Source organism: Mastigoproctus giganteus, chromosome 13, assembly GCF_048544385.1.
Source record: "Mastigoproctus giganteus isolate SK-2022 chromosome 13, ASM4854438v1, whole genome shotgun sequence".
Classification (NCBI taxonomy): domain Eukaryota; kingdom Metazoa; phylum Arthropoda; class Arachnida; order Uropygi; family Thelyphonidae; genus Mastigoproctus; species Mastigoproctus giganteus.
In genome coordinates this window covers 36434471-36455533 of record NC_143587.1, presented here as the reverse complement: position 1 = coordinate 36455533, position 21063 = coordinate 36434471, and the positions used below count along the sequence as shown (strand labels likewise).

General features: G+C 36.6%; 1 protein-coding gene across 2 annotated transcripts in view; it reads left to right on the top strand.

Annotated features, from left to right (window-relative positions):
* The window catches only part of mop (tyrosine-protein phosphatase non-receptor type protein myopic), a 289765-nt gene that overhangs the window by 113479 nt on the left and 155223 nt on the right, over positions 1 to 21063 (top strand). For both annotated transcript variants that reach the window (XM_090387729.1, XM_090387730.1), the window contains exons 8-11: positions 3520 to 3581; positions 14400 to 14594; positions 14807 to 14872; positions 20234 to 20373. In XM_090387729.1, coding sequence (XP_090243855.1) covers positions 3520 to 3581; positions 14400 to 14594; positions 14807 to 14872; positions 20234 to 20373 — 463 coding nt within the window. The remainder of the gene's footprint in view (positions 1 to 3519; positions 3582 to 14399; positions 14595 to 14806; positions 14873 to 20233; positions 20374 to 21063) is intronic.

Genomic DNA, 21063 nt, shown 5'->3' with positions numbered 1-21063 from the left:
AACACTGCCTCGATAGCATCAGCAAATATTCTTGCACCCTTTCTATTTAAGTGTATCCCATCCCTGTAGAAGCAATCTCTCCTGTTAACAAGTACAGTCCAGGCTGAAAAAAATTCTACCCCTTGAGCCTTGCACAATCTTTCCAGGGCCGAATTGATCGACAAGGCTCTCATCATATACTCCCTCCTATCGTGTCTGGGCAGAATTGCAGACACTTTCAAATTCAACCCTAATTCTCGGCTTTTGTTCAACAGTGACCTGTACTTGTTAAGTAATTCTGCCGGTCTCCTACTCTTAATATTATTAGTGCCAACGTGTACAACTATATCACCTTTTGTGCCCTTAAAAGATGATATTCGCTCTACAACGTCATCAACCTTTGCCCCTGGCAGACATACCCTGGTCCTGTTCCACCTATCTTTTTTACAAAGCATGTTCCCCATTTCCCTGACAATAGAGTCACCAACAACTACTAGTTCCTTCGGGACCAGCGCATTCTGCCTTGGGGGTTGTCTCTGTGTCACGCGATGCCCAAGTGCAAGCTCTGGCGTTGATGTGGGCAGCTGAGAGCTTGATGGGCCCCTCAATTTAGTTTCTTCGAGGGCATCCACCCTGTCCTTCAAGCTCTCATATAGGCCCACAAGAACGCCGAGTTGTTGCCTGATATCGATACACTCCTTGCATATGGTAGAAGAAAGAGTAGGCTTGTGTTAAGGGGAGGCAATCAGCTGAATCCTTGTAATTTCGTAAAACAGAATAAAATATGGTTATTGAGGGAGTGCTGCCAGTAGAGAAGTAATAGGGGTAACATTAAAGGAAAGGAAATGAGCTGTTTGAGAGTAAACTGCACTGTATGTAGTAAGCATGAGAAATATAACCATTGGGCCAAATGTTACCATCTGAAGACCTTCAAGCAAGCAAAGTAGTAGGTAGTATATGAACATAGTGAAAATGAGACAAAAGATACCTAACATAACATAAGATGTGAAAACCCCTACTGTCAGAGAGTGGAAATCTGGTGGACAGAGAGGTTTTCGGTGGGGAAAACCTTTGTTCTAGAGTTGCAGAGAGCAGTGGTGATATGTCAAAAATGACTGGTAAAATGGGCCACAGACGAGTGTTGCCCATCAGGTGGCGAAGATAGAAATCAACAAGCTTATTTCTGTTATAAAAAAGATTTTGTCAAAAATGTCTTCAAGAATGGAAACTTACCTACCCTTTCTCTTCCACCTGATCTTGTTCTCACAAGATAGGAAACTGGTTACAAGCAGCATCGTTTTGTTGATTCCTTAGATAGTACACATTCAGCAGCTATTGGTAATTAGTGCTAATGACATGCTTTCTGATTCTTTGGCTAGAAAATATTTATTGTTCATCCAGACCCATTTCAGCTGGTTACCCAGTTGTATAACTGAACTTGAAACGTGGGGACTTTTCTTTGAGCAGTGCAATTAGAGAAAAAGTTGAATTGCAAATTTCAACTGGCCTGGATATATATAGGAGAAAAAATAAGAATAAAATACAATAATGGGGGAAAAAAAAAAAAAAAACCTCAGGATTTCACACTTCAAGGAAAATAGATGAATTTTCCTTAAATGGGAAAGGAAATGAACTTCCATTTCAAGTAGAGGCTTCAAAAGTTCACATTTTTAAATACAGTTCACTTGCTTCCGTAGAAATAGAAAGGTCATTATCTGCATATAAAATGATCTTGTACAATAAACGTCACAAATTTACAATGGATCACTTTGAAAAATATATTATTGTGTATTGTAAGAAAAATTATTCCAGGTGTGTTTTAAAGGGAAAATCTTTAAAAAAGATGTTAAAACTTTTCATAAATGATTTTATTACTCTAACATGTTGAATACAAAGAAATTGTGGTTCAATTAATTGCAATAAATTATAATAAATGTAAAAATTGTAGTGCATATATTAGTGTTTTGGTGCTTATTTGATCTGATTTTTAGTGCATATACTCCGATGTCTAGTGATTAATCTCTGACTAGTCCTGATGTTCTGTAGTCCTTAGTATGCTACACAACATATCTTCCACATTTTCAACCATTTCATCTATGCATCTTTGAACTGAATTGTTGCTTAGAGGAATACTCTTAATTACTTTATGTAGCGATTTATGTAAAATAGTACTGAGAACTTCAATTACTGCTGGTAAGATGAGTTCTTCACCAATTGTATGTAGCTTTCCAGACTTGGCAATCAACAATGAAATATTGTGTGGTGCATGCAAACCATCGATGTTTTGTTTTGAGGCATCACAAAATATGCTGGCGCCTCCATAGCCAGGTGGGCAGGAGCAGCAATGCGTAGCACACACTTCTTGATTAGACCGAGGTTCGAGCCCGTGACCACCAAATACGGAGGATGCGGAAAGGTCAGGGAATGACCACCACATATCCTCGGAGCAATATGGCATTAGTTGCTAATGCTCCTGAAAACCAAATAACAACAACAAAATATACTTGATAGTGTTGGCTGCCCTTTTGTAACACAAAGTGATTTAAAAAATGTTAAATTCTTGTCTGCCATGTCAGAATGTGCCTTCGATATCAGGATGATGAAAACGCTGTACTTAGACGAGTGTGCGTGATTTTCACTTATAATTTGAGAACAGATCTTGTCCGTTCTGGACACCATTCATGTGACATCCTTTGTAATTAGTTAACAAATATGCATGCTATGTGCTAACCTGAACAATAGTAAATAAAATAAACAAGACACTCTGGAAGATCTGGGCCACAAACACCCCCTGCCTCTCCCTTCTTAAATAAACCCACTGCTCCCAGGGACAGTACCGCCCACTTTGGGAACCACTTCTATAACATATTCTTGATTGTTTTGTTCTCCCCCCCTCCCTATCCTGTTGCCATAGTTTTTGGTCCTGGCTTTCCATTCATCTAAATTCTTAATTTACATATTTCAATTGGAGTGGCCTAACTGTAATGTGCCAAGTATGGTATGTTATATATATATTATACTTTATTATTCTTTACTTACAACATTGCCCATAGTGAAATGCATACAACTTCAGTTGTCAAGATTAAAATGGCATGGTCAAATGCTATAACCTTCAAACAGGCATGTGAGGTCCCCTTCATATGGTTGTTTGTGGCTGTATGATATCAGTATTAGTTATACACAATTAGCAAGCACCTGGTATGTGAGTTGCATGCTTTCCATCCATGTTATTTGAGAAGTTATATGATTTGCATAGCAACTTGTATGGACAGGAATTTCCATTAATTACAACACTTCATATGTATGCACAAATAACATTCTAAAAAAAGTAAAATTGAAAACTTGCTATTAGCCCTTGCATGTAATTTTTTTTATTATAATTCTGCTTAAAAGTTTTGGCAACTAATATCAAATAGCATTCTTAGATTTACTCTGATTTCTGTAACTTAATTTTAAAATATTGTAGCATAAAGGTTGTGTAATAGATAGTAGAGAATTTTAAGTAAATTTGTGTATTTAACTTAGAATTATTTTATTTAGACTTTAGATAGAGATGATATAAATGAAGCTCTGACTTTTACTATGGATGTTGTAGGAGGAAAGTGAGTACTATTGTGTTTTTTTTTTTTTTTTTTACATTACAATATCAACCAAAGTAATACAGAAAAGTTTAGACTGGGTGCATTAAAAATATAATGGATATTAAAATGCCCTGGGGCTTGTTTATTTGTTTGTTTATTTTTAGATTCAGGTTGTCATCTAGACTTTATTTTTATTTATTTATTATTTTATTTTATTTTTTTTGTTTATTGCAGTCAAAATTGAACTAATTATTTTAAAATTAGATTTTATTATTTCTAAATTTAAATTTTACCTAATCAGTTATATTTTTCCCTCAATGGAAAAATTGTTCCCCGTCTTTTATTTAATCTAGAAACATCAACGATGTACTGAAAAATGGAACATAAACCAATTTTATTTGAAACAAAAATAAAAACAAATACAATGGTTGTCAATTGAGGAGAGTGATATAACTGCACTTGTAGCAGCCATTCATAGCTAAATGCACATACTGAAAAGCCAACATCACACAACTGTTGTGTGCACACGTATCTGTGCACAGACGGACTGGCCATAAGACTTGCCGGGGGAAACCCAGTTGGGCCAGTGGAAGCCAGTGTGATTTTCAATATTATACTCTGACCTCCGATACATTCCTTTGTTTTCCCCGATAAAGAATTTTTGACCCAGTCCGCCTGTGTGTGTTCAAATAAAATCTGTTTGTGTTCACTTCAGAAATACAGAGATTACAATTTTAGACAAAACTGAAGGCTGGAAACAACCTTCCAATTGAGAAGAAAGTTGATTAGACAAAATTTTAATTTAAAAGTATTATAATCAAAACAGTAATACTTAGTCTAAATTCATTGTTGGATTTCGAGCCCGTCACCACCAAATACGGAGGATGTGGAAAGGTCAGAGAATGACCACCGCATATCCCGGAGCAATATGGCCTTAGTTGCTAATGCTCCTAAAAACCAAATAACCAACCAACCAACCAACCATTGTTGGATTCAAAAATTTTAGTTCAATATGACCAAGTCTGGACGACAAATATCCTAAATCTAAAAATAAGCAAGTAAACCCCAGTGCATTTTTTGTAAAGCACCCTGTATACATAAATCTATTCTTTCCAAATAAATGTGATTAGCTGTTTCAGTGATTTTTTTTTTTTTTTTTTGTGTGTGTGTTCTGCAAGACAGTAAATGAAGTTCCACAAATGTTTGATAAGTGTTTATAAAATTTAATTTGTACATATACATTATCCTCCTTTGTGGTACATAGAGCCAAACCGACTGATTTTGAAAGCTGGCTTGTTGATTTGTGCAATGTGCTGACAGCCTGCACCATCCAAAGCCGTCCTTTGATGATGTTATTGTGAAATGGAAGTGTAATGGTGCGATCACTGTCCAGCATTTCTCGTGAAGACTAAGGAAGTTCACTTCATGTGACCAGAGGGTATGCAGAAGGGTAGCACGATGATCCCTTCAGAAATCCCTGCAAAATTTAAACCAGGAGGTGTAAACAAGGGTTGGAATCTGTACAACACATTATGCACAGAGCTCCACATCCTTGGTTTTCATGAGAAAGTAGCAACATATAAGCCAAACGTCACAACCTCTAATAGCAGTCTTACCTTGAATGGTGCAATATATTCTATAATTAGTCCATAGAGCAGTTGGAAATTGGTTATCTGGAGTGAAGAATCTTGCTACACCATGCTACACGATAACAATTAATTGAAAATTAATTGTTATACTCTATTTTTGGCTATACAGTGACTGGTAATAAAGAAAGCACTATGCTAGGGCAACTTCTTAAATCAGCATCAATATGCATAACAAATATTGAACAAGAATGTCTTCTTTTCTCTAATTGTATTAGTTCTTGCTCCATGATAATTATTATAACATACTATAAAGGGGGCTAGCCGGGTGGGTCAAGTGCCTGCCTGGCAACCCAAAGGTCGTGAGTTCGAATCCCGCCTCTGGCTTGGATCAGAGTAGAAAATGCAAAAACCTTGGGTGGTGCAATATGGCCACAGAAGCCAATGTGCCAACAACAAAAAAAAAAAAAAAAAAAAAAACTACAAGGGGGATTCAAAAAAATATTTGTAGAAAGATAATTTTTTTTATTTGATACCATGAAATCTCTATAGCAACCAGAAATTTTGGTTTCGATCTGACATTTCATATGTTTTTTCTTTGCAGCACTGAATGAAGTGAATACATATCAGTGATTTGGTTCTATTTATGGAGAAGACTGTCCCGGTTTCAGTCTTGTTGCATGATGAAGAAATCCCAGAATGCCCTGCAACTGGTGTAGCAGAAGAGAGCTTTGCAAAAATTGAGACAATCTTAGAAGATTGCCATATTAGTGTCAAAGAACTAGCTGCAGGGCTCCAAATTAGCGTAGTGTCTGTGCAGAATGTCATCCATCAACAACTGCATATGAGTAAAGTGTCTGCTAGATAGTTCCCTGATTTCTCAACCCTTACCAGAAGGAGGACAGACCACAATGTGCACATGAAATGATTCGATGTGCCAGGAAAAGCAAGTTTTTTTTCACAGCTAGTCACCATAGATGACTAGCTGTTTCAGGATCATAATGATGGATTTGGATCCATCATTATGATCCTGAAACTAAACAAATGTCAAAACAGTGGAAGCATAGAAAATTATCATTCCCCCCCCCCCCCACCACCACCACTACTAACAGATCACCTTCAAAAGGAATGTACTGCGGTGAAAAAGTATTATTCCACCCTCCTCATAAATCTACATGCTGCTATAAAAGAAAAAAGATTGGGAAAGATGTGCATCTACTCCATAATAGTGTCCCTGCACTCAAGTATACCCATGAATGTGGCTTTGAAATATTTTTGGATCCTAAAACACTTTGCTGCTTATGATGAGGTGATTTCTGCTGCCAAGTCATGGTTTGAAGGACAGTCAGAGGACTTATACAAAATTGGCCTTGTCATTTTGTCTGGTGACTAAGTTGAAAAACTGTAATACATGGTGTTTTTTTAAAGTTTCTATCACATCTACCAGGCGAATACAAATCTTTTTTGCACCTCTCCCCACATGTTTTTTATGTACAAAAATAATTGCTAACACCTTACTAAATAAGGTATTGCAAACTTGGTATCACCTTAACATTCTTGAATACTGAGGCTTCTTTCATGAACTTGGGGACCAAGGCCGATCGGGCTAGCCGAGTGGGTAAAGTATCTGCCCGGCAACCCAAAGGTCGCGGGTTCGATTCCCGCCTCGGGCTTGGATCAAAGTACTGCAAAAACCTTGGGAGGTGCAATATGGCCACAGAAGCCGATGCGCCAACAACTACCAAATCAAAATCAAATCAAACTTGGGGACCAAAGATTTTGAGCCTTATGTTACTGAAATTGTATCCACAGTAATGAAATTTTCATGGTTTTTTTTTTTTAATTTTTTTATATGAGATCCCCAAGCACAAGAGGTATTAATAGTACTAAGTACTCTGTAGGCATGGATTGAACGTTGAAAATATTAAAGATACTCGTTGACATTAGACTTGAACTTCTGTAGATATGTAATTTTCAGGAAATACATATGAAGGAAGGTTGTTCTGGAAAACAGAAATTCAATGAATAAATGAGGAAGAAAAGTTGGTTCTGTGAATTTGAAATTGTACAGTAAAAGGATGTTGACTGGTTTTAGCAAGTGTTCAGACTGCTTGGAAGAGAGTTGGAATTATAGAAGCTATTTCAGAAGAACAGTGCCCATGAAAGTATCTACAGAAAAGGCATGCAACAGAAACAGAACATCTATGAGACAGAGTAGAGAGAGATTCTGTTAGAGATGAGTCATTAATTGACCTAACTGCCCTCTTTTGAATGGAATCTAGAAGTCTGAGAAAGGTTTAGGGGCCACCAATCCAGATGTGGCAACAATATTCCATGGTAGAGTGGATTTGTGATTTGTTCAGACTGAACAGCCGTTTGGAAGAAAAGTAATTCCACAAGTTTTTTAGATGCAGAGGAAGCAATATTTGTAATGGGCTTATGCCAAGAGAGATTAGAAGTCAGAGTAATTACCAATAGAGATATATGAACTTGCCTAGAAATCAGTGTCATCAAAGATAAGCATAGAAGTAGAAAAATCCTTTTTGCAAGATAGGACTGAGTTTTAGGATTGAAATCAACGAAGTTATCTTTGCCCCACTGAAAAATTATCTGGGATCAGCATTTAAGGAATTGGTAGTGGATATTTGAGACGTTGAAGCTATTTGTGCAGGGCAAGGTTTTTCAAACTGAAAGGTGGAATGCATTATGTTATCATCAGCAAGACTTTGGATAGGATTTCTGATCAATGGAAGAAGGTCATTACTATACTAGAGGAAAAGAGTGGGAGAAAGAACCAAACCTTGAGGAACACCAGCATTAGTGGAGAAGTTGGAAGACAGAGAGCCATCTACCATTACCTGCAGTGAGCAGTCAAGGAGAAAACTGAATACCCAATTACAAAACTGATTAAAAATCATAAGATTGAAGCTTATTTAGAAGACCTTTACGCCAATATGACCAAAAGCCTTTGAAATTTCAAGTGGAACTGCTTGAGTTTCACCAAACTTTATCACCAGTGGATCAACACTGACAGAATCCATACTGGCAATCATTAATCAGTTGGAAGGTTTAAGAGTTGGTGGTTAATTGATTTCTCCATTACTTTAGAAAGAGTAGAAATAAGTGCAGTGGGATAATAACTGAATGAGAGGGATTTGTCACCTTTTTTAGGAACTGACTGAATATGAGCAAATATTCAAGCAGAAGGGAAAACACCTGTGGAATAAGAAAGTGAAAAAAAAGCAACAAAGAACCGGAGTAAGCTCAGGAGCATCTGTTTTGAGAACAGTTGGGAAAATCTCACCAGGACCTGGCTCTTTCTTAGCATCAAGATTGTTCAAAATCCTTCTGACATCCTTTTGATGGAAGACCACAGAAGGCATTGACTGGTGCGTATTGGAAATGGTGGGGAATGGTTTACCAAGATCATTGATACATATTAGTTAGAAGAAAAGCAGGATGCTAGCAAGTCAGCTTTATCTTTGGCTGAAGTGGCAATAGAACCAGCTGGTTTTGAAAGAAGTCGGAGGCCCCGGGTGCCAAGCGTTTCTTGAGGCCAAGCGATTTTCTGTGCTAAATAGTACTACGATTCCTATAGCGATTTTCTAAAGCGACTGAGTTTTTCCTTGTTTCATTTCGTTCGTAAGTCTTTCTGTTGATTAGCTCTACTTTTTAAAAGTATAGAAAGAGAGCCAGAAAAAGGAAAGTACCTTTTTCTTTATTGTATATACTAACCGTACTAACTCCTACGCTTGGCCACAAGCGGCACTGCTCCTGCCTCCCCGTGGCGGGGCCGGTAACCTGGGTGGAAAAGCTAATCCCCCAGAGCGAAAAGGAGCCGACATGGATAAAGAAAATTATCCAGCCTTAGAGCCTTCAAGCTCAAATACCATAGATTGGTATAACTCCGATGAAAGTAGTGCGCAACATAAGCGCTTAAAAGTAGATAATCAACCTGAGTATCCAACTTTCCTGATTATCCATTCCTTAACTAGTCAACCAGTGAGCAAACTCTCCCCATTTATTATACGGAGATTTCTAGAAAATGCTGCTGGATCACCTAAAATGGTCAAAAGGTTACAGTCAGGGAATTTGCTGGTGGAAACTACACAGTCGAAACATTCAGAATTATTGTTAAAGATGACAACATTTGGTGGTATCCCTGTTAAAATATCTCCCCACTCAACCCTAAATAGTTCCAAAGGTGTTATCTCTGAGTGGGATCTATTGAATGTGACAGAAGAGGAGCTTGTACAAGAACTTAAAGACCAAAAGGTCATACAAGCTAAGAGAATTTTGACTCGTAGAGACGGCAATCTCATTCCAACCCGCAGTGTAATTCTCACATTCAATACCCCAAACTTACCAAATACTGTAAAAGCTGGTTATTTAAATTGCCATATCCGCCCGTATATACCAAATCCAATACGGTGTTTTAAATGTCAGAAGTTCGGACACTCTCAGGCAACATGTCGAGGAAACACAATATGCCCAAAATGTGGATCCCAGGATCACACTCAAACAGACTGTACTGCTACATCTCCAGTTTGTCCTAACTGCAGGGAAGAACATCCTGCATATTCTAGAAATTGTGAGTTATGGAAAGTTGGGAAAAAAATACAGAAATTTAAAGTTGAAAATAAAGTGACTTTTCAGGAAGCGCGACGACAAATACTGAAAGATACTCCTGTACGTACATACGCAGCTGTTACAAAGAAATACCGTTCAATTGCCACACAAACCACTGACTCAGTTCCACTGAACATATCACTTGCTGAATGGGCTAGAGCTCAGCTTTCAGTTCCTCAGCCATCCTTGAAGCAAAACAACAGAGACCAGACTTGCAATACTCCAATCTCCATCCCAAATACTAGTGGCATTAAGTCCCAAAGTGAGACCAGGATGACACAAGCCGAATCTTCTACTAAAACTCAAATTAATACTGCAGAAATGGATACAGATGACAAAACTGAACAAGAACCTATATTAGAAATTCATGCCGAAGAAGATATGGACACTGGACGGCCTACCTTTCCTAAAAAAGATAAAATTAAAATAGATCGCAATAAGCCTACTGCCTCTAAAAGGCAACCGGATCATCCTACCACTAAAACTAAATAATGAAGTGCATTTTACAATGGAACTGTCGAGGACTACGTACTAATACAGATGAACTTTATGACCTAATCCGAGATTTCAATCCAGCAGGCATTTGTTTACAGGAAACATTTTTAACTCCTCAAGTGACCCCCTCAATAAAGAAATATATTTTGTACAGGCGTGACAGGAATGCAGCAACTGCAGCCCATGGAGGTGTAGCGGTTTTGGTATCCGTTACTATTCCGTCTAGACAAATCCCTTTAAAATCCAATTTAGAAGTTGTTGCTGTGAGAATAGAAATTGGAATATCTTTATCTCTTATTTCTATTTATCTTCCGCCGAACCAAACGTATATACTCAGAGACTTTGATGAGCTCCTTGCCCAGATACCACCTCCTTTTTGTCTGATGGGTGATTTTAATGGACACCACCCATTATGGGGAAGTCTCCATATGGATAAAAGAGGGCAGCTAATAGAAGCATTACTGGACAAACAAAATCTAACTCTGCTGAACACCGGTGCACATACTCATGTTCATTTTCCTTCAGGAAATACTTCAGCCATAGATCTATCTATTTGTTCCCCGGCTCTGTACCCAAGTATACATTGGGCTATATTGGATAATCCCCACAATAGTGATCATCTTCCAATTACTTGTAAATTCCAAACTACCACCACCTATCCGGAAACTCGCAGAAGATGGAAATTTACAAAGGCAAACTGGGAAAAATTTTCCTTAAATACAGTTTTAGATAAAAACTTCATTCTGAACCAGTCAATAGATGAAGCTAATGACCATATTACTAAACGGATACTAGCAGCAGCTAACATAGCTGTCCCTCAGTCGTCGACTCATCCACGCAGGTGCAAAAACTACTGGTGGAATGATGAATGCAATAGAGCAAAAAAAGAAAAGAACAAAGTTTGGAATATCTTCCGCAAGCATCCCACTATTATAAACCTTATAAATTACAAGAAATTAAATGCTAAAGCACGACAAATAAGAAGGAAAGCCAAAAAAGATTCCTGGATACAGTTCGCTTCCACTATCACCAAAAACACCGATACAAGATTAATCTGGAGGAAAATCCAACATCTGAATGGCAAATATCCATTGTCATCCTCTCCAATATTGATCTGTAATGGACAGGAACTGTCTTCCTCCAAAGACATAGCAAATGCTTTTGCTGAAGCCTTTGCAAACATTTCAGCAGCAAATTCATATGATGCTTCATTCCAACAAATTAAAGTGGTAGCAGAAAGGTATAAGTTAAATTTCAACACCGGTCTGTCTCTTCCATATAATCAGCCTTTTACTATATCCGAGTTAACGGATGCTCTTAACAGAGCACCCAATAGTGCAGCTGGACCTGATGGTATATTTTATATTATGCTAAAACACTTGAATGATACTGCTTTGCAAATTCTTTTAATATTTTTCAACAGAATTTTTGAAGAACATATTTATCCTAGCTCTTGGAAACATTCACTTGTATTAGCCATCCCTAAACCAGGGAAAGACCTCTCTAATCCAGGAAATTATCGTCCAATTTCCTTAACTAGTTGTTTGGGGAAAACACTGGAGAAAATGGTTCTGAAGCGCCTCACCTGGTTTCTTGAGTCACATAACATCTTACATAAAAATCAGTACGGTTTTCGGCAAAATAGATCTGCATTAGATATGATGACCAAAGCAGAATTGAACATCAGAAACGCTTTTGTCAGAAATGACCACCTTGTTATGGTAAGTTTTGATGTAGAAAAAGCCTTTGATACAACATGGCGTTTTGGTATTCTGCGTGACCTTTACACCTTTGGTCTACGAGGCAGGCTTCCTCTGTTTATTCAGAGCTTTCTCCAGAGCAGAACCTTTCAGGTTAGTCATCTAAATACTCTATCTAGAATTCATATACAGGAGGAAGGGGTCCCTCAAGGGTCTATCTTGAGTCCAACTCTATTTTTAATAAGAATAAACAAAATCATCCATGATATTCCAAGCACAGTAGAATTATATCACTATACAGATGACCTCATGATTTCGTGCCAAGGAAAAACTATGAATTCTATTGAGAGACAGCTTCAAATCTCAATCAACAAAATCGAGCTGTGGATGTCTCGCAATGGCTACCGCTTATCACCACAAAAATCTAACTGTATTCATTTCTGTAAAAAACGTAAGATCCACCCTGAGCCTGAACTACATCTTAAAAATACCACCATACCTCTTTCCAATAGTATCAGATTTCTTGGCCTAATCCTGGACAATAAATTAAATTTCTTACAACACATCACGTATCTGAGAACCATTTGCTTAAAAAAATTAAATATCCTCCGAGTACTATCTTCATTGATGTGGGGTGCTGACCGATATACTCTGCTTCGGCTATATCGGGTATTAATCCGATCTCGCTTGGATTACGGAGCTCCAATCTATGACTCTGCCAGGAAAAGTGCACTAACTCGGCTAGACACCATCCATCACAGTGCCCTAAGAACTGCTTTAGGAGCATTCAGAACATCCCCTGTACAGAGTCTATATATAGATGCACACGAACCTCCACTCCATCTTCGGAGGAAAATGTTGATGCTGAACTATGCAGCAAAAATACGGAGTCTTCCTTTTCATCCTATCTTGCCATATTTATTTGAGCCCCAGTGGACCACATTTTATCAAAACAAGCCTAACGAAAACAAGCCTATTGGGATAAGGTTGCTACAGTTAACACAATGTTGGAATCTAGACATGGGTAATATCTTTCAGGAAATGAGCAATCACGACCCTCCGTGGTCTGATTATACACCAATTTGTGACTTCTCATTCCAACAATGGGGGAAAAAGCAAGCAGCAGACCTTACCATTAGGAAACTCCATGCTGCACATATAGCAGAAAATTCTCGGTATCTTCAAATATATACCGATGGCTCGAAAACTAGTACGACAGTGGGCGCAGCAGCAGTTTCTTCTATCTTTTCTACTTCTGTGTCCCTTCCAAAGGAATGCAGCATCTACTCTGCTGAACTGTGGGCGATTAAAATAGCTCTGGATCACGTTATTAATCTGTCTAGTAAGCAAATTATGGTCTACTCTGATTCTCTTAGTGCAATAAAATCATTGAAAAATCCATCCAAACCATTCCACCCCATCTTGAAGCAAATTAGATCACAGATAATTGCGTTACAAGCTGCAAACCAATTAGTCTGTTTCTGTTGGATACCGGGTCATGTAGGCATCAAAGGAAATGAATATGCAGATCAAGCCGCTAAACATCCAATCACTGCAAGATCTCCTAACTACCAAGTGCCATATGTAGATTACAAATCAGTCATAAAAAACGTGTGTGAAGAGCAATGGTTGCAAATCTGGCAGGCTCAGTGTGGAAATAAACTGCTTCAATTTAAACAGGAACCTAAGTTATGGCCATCAAGTATGCGATCAAATAGGCAAGAGGAGGTGATCCTGGCTAGGACGCGTATTGGGCACACGCATCTAACCCATATTTATCCGCTCATGGGGGAAGATCCGCCTATTTGTACATATTGTCAGACTACACTTACGGTGAGGCATATTCTACTAAATTGCAATCATTATAATAATTATCGAAAAAAAATTTTCAAATCGCTTTCATATCTGCAAGAACCTTTGAAATTACCCCATCTGATTGGAGACAATGCAAATCTAGCTGAGTTCTTTTATTTCTTAAAGCAGACGGGATTATTTTACAGATTTTAACTGTAAATTGCACTATCAAATAGAATCAGGCACAATATGGCCTTAGCAGCCCTTGTGCCATTAAACAACACATCAACCAACCAACCACAGAAGTCGGAATAGAGATGGGCAAAAGTTATTGCCAATAGCTTTGGAAAAAGACCAGAATGCTGGACCCCTTGGTACAAGAAGCAAGTTTTCTACTCTTAGCCTGTTCAAAATCTAGTTTCCTATGGTTCTAGAGTACTGTAGTCTTCAACAACCTTCCTTTCATTCCTTTTTTCCCCTCTGCATCTCTCATCTACTACAGTTCTTTGATCATAGTTAGTTCATGAGATATGTAGCTTTTTTTTTTTTTTTTTTTTTTTTTCAGATAAATACAAATAAAAATATATAAATTTGGAAAAAAAGTCACATTTAAACTTCACTTATTTATATTTTAGACATAATGCTGCTAAAAAAGAAAATGATTTTGTATACCATGACAAAGTTCCTGCTGCAGATTCACTCCTTGAAATAAAAGGTGCATCTTTAGTGAAAGGTATACCTTTTAGTCCTGCTGATCCTGATGTCTGTGGGACAGATATTTTTGCAAGGTTGGTCCCAATGGAAGCACATGAAGCATCTTCATTGTATAGGTATGTTATACATATCTTATTTTTAATATTTAAAAAAACTGGTTGGAATGCCTCCCTGCTTATAAAATTTATGTAGTTTTAATTATTAATTAGAATAACTCCATTAATGTAATTATTTCATTATCATTACTTAAACTTTTATACATTGATAACATTATTTTCTGTGAAAGTCTATTTTGAATTTTTACATTTGCTTATCAAAAATATTTCAGCGAAGAAAAGGCTAAACTACTCCGATTAATTGCTGCAAAAATTGAAGACAAAGATCAGGAATTAACGTAAGCAAAACTTGTTACTTTTTATTTTAAATTGCATTGTGTTTTGTTATTAATACACAATTATTATCAACAAAAGTGATAACTTTATAAATTTATTAAAAGGAGATATACATGTCAGGACCTTCAGATCTACTACTTTTTTTTTTATGCAACTTCAAAACTTACTAGTGTAAATTTTTACCCTGGTTTGCTCTAGAGCAGTGTTTCTCAATGTGTAGCACAAAGGTTTAGAAATAGTTTAGGAGTTAAAGATAAAAACTTAGGATCCATTTACAGGCATCTTTGTCTCAAAAATGCTAATTTTTATTTTTTTTTAAATATTTTTTTTAAAACTAGGACAAACTGCTATCAGTAAACAAAAATCATTTTGTTTACTGGTAGCAGTAAGCCTAATTGGGAGAGAATTGACAGTCTATCAGTGAAGTATACTAAGATTGTTAGCAGAAATCCAAATGCCACATGTATATTTGGCTTAGAAACAAACTTCAGTAAAAAAGAACATTCCAGTTACTTGCCAGACATAAAAAAATACCTTGCTTAACTAATTACCTTTGTTGTTATAATTTTAACCTTCCTATTGTGTTCAGGTCAATATGACCTGGTCGCCTTCTTTTAATGCCAATAAATCCTATATTTATTTAAATATTTTGATGCCACTCTATGACTTTTACTAATTTACCCTAATAACGGTGTACCTAGATTGACAAAAAAATTTTACAGTTAGTTTTTTTTATAAATGTAATTGTTACACTTATTTTGCTCAGGTCAATATGACCTGACGATCAGGAATGAGAAGCGAATTATCATAAATGATTGTATTTTATTAGTTTTGTTTTATTTTCATAGAAATAACTTACATTACCATGTTTCTTTAACATGTTTCAACATGTGCATTATGTGCGCACGGTGAACGACAAGTTGATGCCTGTTGACGCTGGTGAGGGCTTGTTGGTGCCTTCTTGCATATATCTGCCGGTGTGCACTTGTGTCAGTTTCTTCATAAGCATCAAGCTTGGTGCTACTTTAAGAGACAGCAGTAGGAAGAAATTGTTGAAGACTAAGATGACTAAGAAATTGTTGTGTACTAAGAGATTGTTGATGGACAGTGAAATTGAGAATCTTCTGTATGCATCTAATGGTAATGATAATACTTCTGAAGTAGAGGACCATTTGTCTGAAGCAGAGGTGCATAGTGAGTCGGATGATGAAGAAGTAGAACCTATGATTTCAGACCCAGTTGTTGTGGCTAATTACGTAACCTCAAAAAATGGCAATATAGTGTGGAACTGCAACACACCTAATCAACAAGGAAGATTTTTGTCAGAAAATATTACATTGAATTCTGGACCAACAAGGTATACTACATCTAGAATATATGATATAAAATCCTCCTACTGCTTATTTTTTATGCTGAAAATTGTAAACTTAATTTTGAAGATGTCAAATTTAAAAGGAAAAAGAATTTATGGTGACCAGTTGCAAGAACTAACAGTAGTTAAATTAGAAGCATATTTCGGCATACTGCTTTTAGCTGGAGTGTATAAATCTCATGGGGAGGCAACCTCCAGCCTATGGGATGGAAATGTAAGCTGCCCTATATTCAGAGCAACGATGTCCCTGCAATGATTCCATGTAATTTTGTGAATAATTTGCTTTGACGATAAAGGAATTCGATCACAACTGCTCCAGACTGATAAATTAGCTGCCATATGGGACTTGTGAGATGAATGGGTTGCAATTCTACCTACAGTCTATAATGCTAACAAAAATATAACAGTAGATGAGCAACTGGTACATTTTAGAGGCCATTGCCCATTTAGGCAGTATATAGCCAACAAACCAGCCAAATGTGGAATCGAGATTTGGACTTTGTGATTCTGTAAACGTTTATGCATATAACATGCAAGTGTATCTTGCATGTTATATGCATAAACGGTGAACCTCCAGAAAAAGGCAAAGGTAAAAGAGTTGTGCTAGACCTTACTTTGGTCTAAAAGAGCAAAAACGTAATGTGCAATAATTTTTTTACATCTTATGAACTGGGGCAAATGCTATTGAAAAGAAATATTAACATGCTTGGCACTATTCGAAAAAACAAGCCTCAACTGCCAACCGAATTGGTCTGCAACAGGAAGTCCTTTCTTCAAAGTTTTACTTCACAATAACATAATGGTAGTTTCTTATATTCCGAAACGGAATAAAAATGTGACTCTCATGAGCACCTTCCACCACGATTCGGGTGTGTGTAATAAAGATCATAAAAAGCCACTTATGATTTTAGATTACAGTAAAACCAAAGGTGCTGTAGATACTTTAGACAAGTTAGTTATAACATACACATGCAGATGACAAACTAAAAGATGGCCATTGTCTATCTTTTATAATATCCTGGATGTTTCTGCTTACAACACCTATGTTCTGTGGTGCGAAATAAATCCAACCTGGAATGCTGGTAAACTTACAAAACATCAACTATTTCTTGAAGAACTGGGTAATTCCTTGATTGCTCCCTTACTGCAAGAAAGAAAACACCTTTGAAGTATTCCTGTTGCTGAAATGGTTAGAAGGGCACGATCATTAACCAGCACTGCCAAAGCAAGGGAACAGCCAACCACAAATAATCATAAAAGATGTAATTTTTGTCCCTCTTCAAAGGACAACAAAACCAATATACTATATTGTAATTGCTCAAAATACGTATGTAAAGCTCATGTATATTACTACTGTAAAAAAAATCTTATGTATGATATAACTACAGTAAACTCCTGCTATTCGCGGTTTCACGTATTCACGGTCGCTGATTTAATATAAAATTAAACCTAAAAAAATGTGAATTTTAAAGTGCCGTGAACATTTTCCACCATAAAAAAAACATGGGCGTGGCTAAAATTATCTTTCCTGATCAAAACAGCGCTCAGTGGGTGGGGGGAGAGGGGTGACAAAATCATGAGTGTGGATGTTTCTCACTAATCCTTGTTCAGTATGTGTTATGCGCTTGTCATGGAAGGTTTCGTCGTTTGCTTTTAATTTATATGCTTATAAATTGAATAAATTTATCAATTTATAAATTGATGTGCTTACAAAAGTGATAAATCTACCGTTTTGCAGTGTAAAACAGACTTTTTCTAGTGTGTTAATGGAAGAAAGTGACTTTATTGTGAACAAGTTCTTTCTAACCCATACAAAAATTTGCTATGAATAACAAGGGAAATGTTTTTCACATTTCCCTTGTTATTCATAGCAAATTTTTAGCTATGAATCAAAGAAGGTGATGACATTAGCGAATAAAATTGAGTTATTAGACAAAATTTCTAATGGTGAAAGTGTCTCCTCAGTGGCAAAACATTATAAAATCAATGAGTCAACGGTACGATCAATCAAGAAATCGGGGGGGGGGGGGGGAAATCCGACGTAGTGTCCATGAAAATGCACTAATTGCTTCAAAAATTTGCTCTGTAACTCGTGATGTTAAATTAGAAAAAATGGAAAAGGCTTTAAATCTGTGGATAGAAGACCGAACTCAAAATAAAATTCCGTTAAGTTCACTCATCATTCGTGAAAAGGCAAAACTCATTTATCAGCACTTTAGCAAAACTGATGATAGCACTGGCGGGATAAGTTTTTTAGCTAGCAAAACACTGGTTTGAAAGATTTGTTTGAAATTTCTAATAAATATTACATTTAATATTAAATTGTTTTTTATTTTCATTTCAATGCCATATGCTTGCATTTCACTATGTACTGTCTATGTACATAGCAATATTATGAAGGTACATATAATACATACATGGACAATTTTAGACTAGTTTTTCTTATATATTTCATACTTTGGAACGGATCCACTTTTTTACTATGGGAGCCATAACTCAGTATTCGTGTTTTCGGTATTCGCGGCATTTCTCAGGAACGTAACCCCGCGAATAGCGGGGGTTTACTGTACTATGTTTTTCAGATGTATGTAACAATTGTTTATCCATTACTGGTGGACATGTGTTGTGTCTTAAGCAGGGCGACCCCTAAACGTTAGTTTATCTCCGCCATGGTTCTCTGTGATGAGATACAAGATTCTGTACAATGGCCAGAAATGTGTGTGTGTGTGTGTGTGTGTGTGTGTGTGTGTGTGTGTGTGTGTGTGTGTGTGTGTGTGTGTGTGTGTGTGTTTGTGTGTGTGTGTGTGTGTGTGTGTGTGTGTGTGTGTGTTTAGCTGTTTCTGGCTGCTTCCCAGTACCCGTCCACGCCACAAGGAGGCGGGCCCAATTATACGTGTACTAAACAAAATGTAATATTTCAAGCACCCGTAGGAATAATCACAAGTCTTATGGGTGCAGCAGTCTCCTATAATCACGTACAGTGGTGAATACCACAAAGAATTCCATCCCTTGTGGTGGAACAGACTTCCATCCCTTGTGGTGGAGGTTGATAGCCTAAATAAGTTTAAGGCTCAGCTGGACAGGTATTTTGAACGAACAGAGGAGTGAAGTGGAAGTGGTTTTTTTTTTTTTTTGGCTGATGCTGCATAAGCTTTCTTTCTTGCATCAAATGCCTCTACTAATGCTAATGCTAAAGAATTCTGCATCCACTGCAGAAAGTGTAATAGCAATGGATGCCAGCTTCCCGTATCCAGGAAGCCCAAATCTGGGTACAAGCAGTTTAAAATCCCGACTTTAATAAACTGGAGACCAGCGAATCCTGCCCCCCCCCCAAGGGGCCATGGAAAAAAAAAAATTGATGGACAAAATATTATTACGTTTCTAAAAATAAATAAATAAAATAAAGGGGGAAAAATTAAATAATAATAATAAATTAATTAGATAGAATAATAATACTGCTAAAACAATTACTGTTAAAATAATGCTGTTTGTTTATGAATGGCAGTAATTAAAATAATTACTGCCGTATATAAACAGACTTTGGGTCAATAAATGCTACATATATTTTTATTTCTTTTATTATTTATTAAACACATTATTGCCATAGTAATTTGACGCCGATAAAACAAAACCCATAGACGCTTGGGTCGTATTGACCCAACACAATAAAGTGTAACCAAATTGCGAACTCAATAGAAGGGTTAGGAGAGATGATTATTCTAAAGATAAAGAACCCTAAAAATATAAACAATATTTGTAGATGGGTGGGAAAGACTGCCATATGCAACTAATGCCAAAGCACCTCCCCAGTGTTTACCACAAATATTAAAATATCAAACTAATCTCTTTTTTGTAGCACATAAATATATGTATGCGAATTGATACTTTAGTGCTTAACACTTTGGAAATCCCTTTATCTTAAGGAGAGTTGAATACAATTTTTTTTTGTAAAAAAAGAAAGAAATATGTCACCTCAATTTTTGTTTTCTAGGACATATATGTCATCACTACTGTTGGACAAAAGCATGCTCACTCCAAAGGCAGATGTTATTCCTGAAGAGCTTTTAGAAAAATGTGCTGCAATGAGTGTCAAACCTACTGCTATTAATGATCTTGCAGAAATGCTAGAAGGTATTTGTTATTATTATTGTTATTATTATGGAGTAAGTGTTTAAGATAATCTTTCAAACTGATGGCTTTTTTCTCTTCTAGTGTTTGTCATCGAGGTATCCATTTAGGCTGAAGCCAGACATTTTGAGTACTTGTGCATTTTTGTATTAAAAGAGTTAATAAATAAATGGTGATGTGAGCACTGCTTATTTGATAAGTGGTGCTCAGATGATCACATTTTCTAAAGCTTTAACTGAATTGGGAACGAGAGTAGCCGTGTGCAGGCGAAGTTTTTAAGGCTCTAGAAATATAAAAGTTTTTTTTTAACTTTTGCTGTTTTATTGACTTAAATTGGCATATTAATTTATTTTCTAGAGTAGCTTTATATTCCTAGTTATGATACTTAGTTTAATTTTTAACTTCGATAGAGATTTTGTAAGTTATTGCTTAGAATCGGTAAGGGTATACAATCCACGTGTTTCACAAGTTTTGCAGCTCCAGCGAACGCAAGGTTTTTAGCTATATTGAGTGGCTTTATTGACTTAATTGTTATATTCAATTATTTTCTATAAGTAGCTAATAGACCTAGTCAAGATCCTTGGTTTATTCTGAATTTAAATAAGATTTTGGAAATTAATTAATACTTAGTGTCCGTAGATTTACCATTCGTAACTTGCCGCCATTGTTATACAATACGTTATATCCCATACT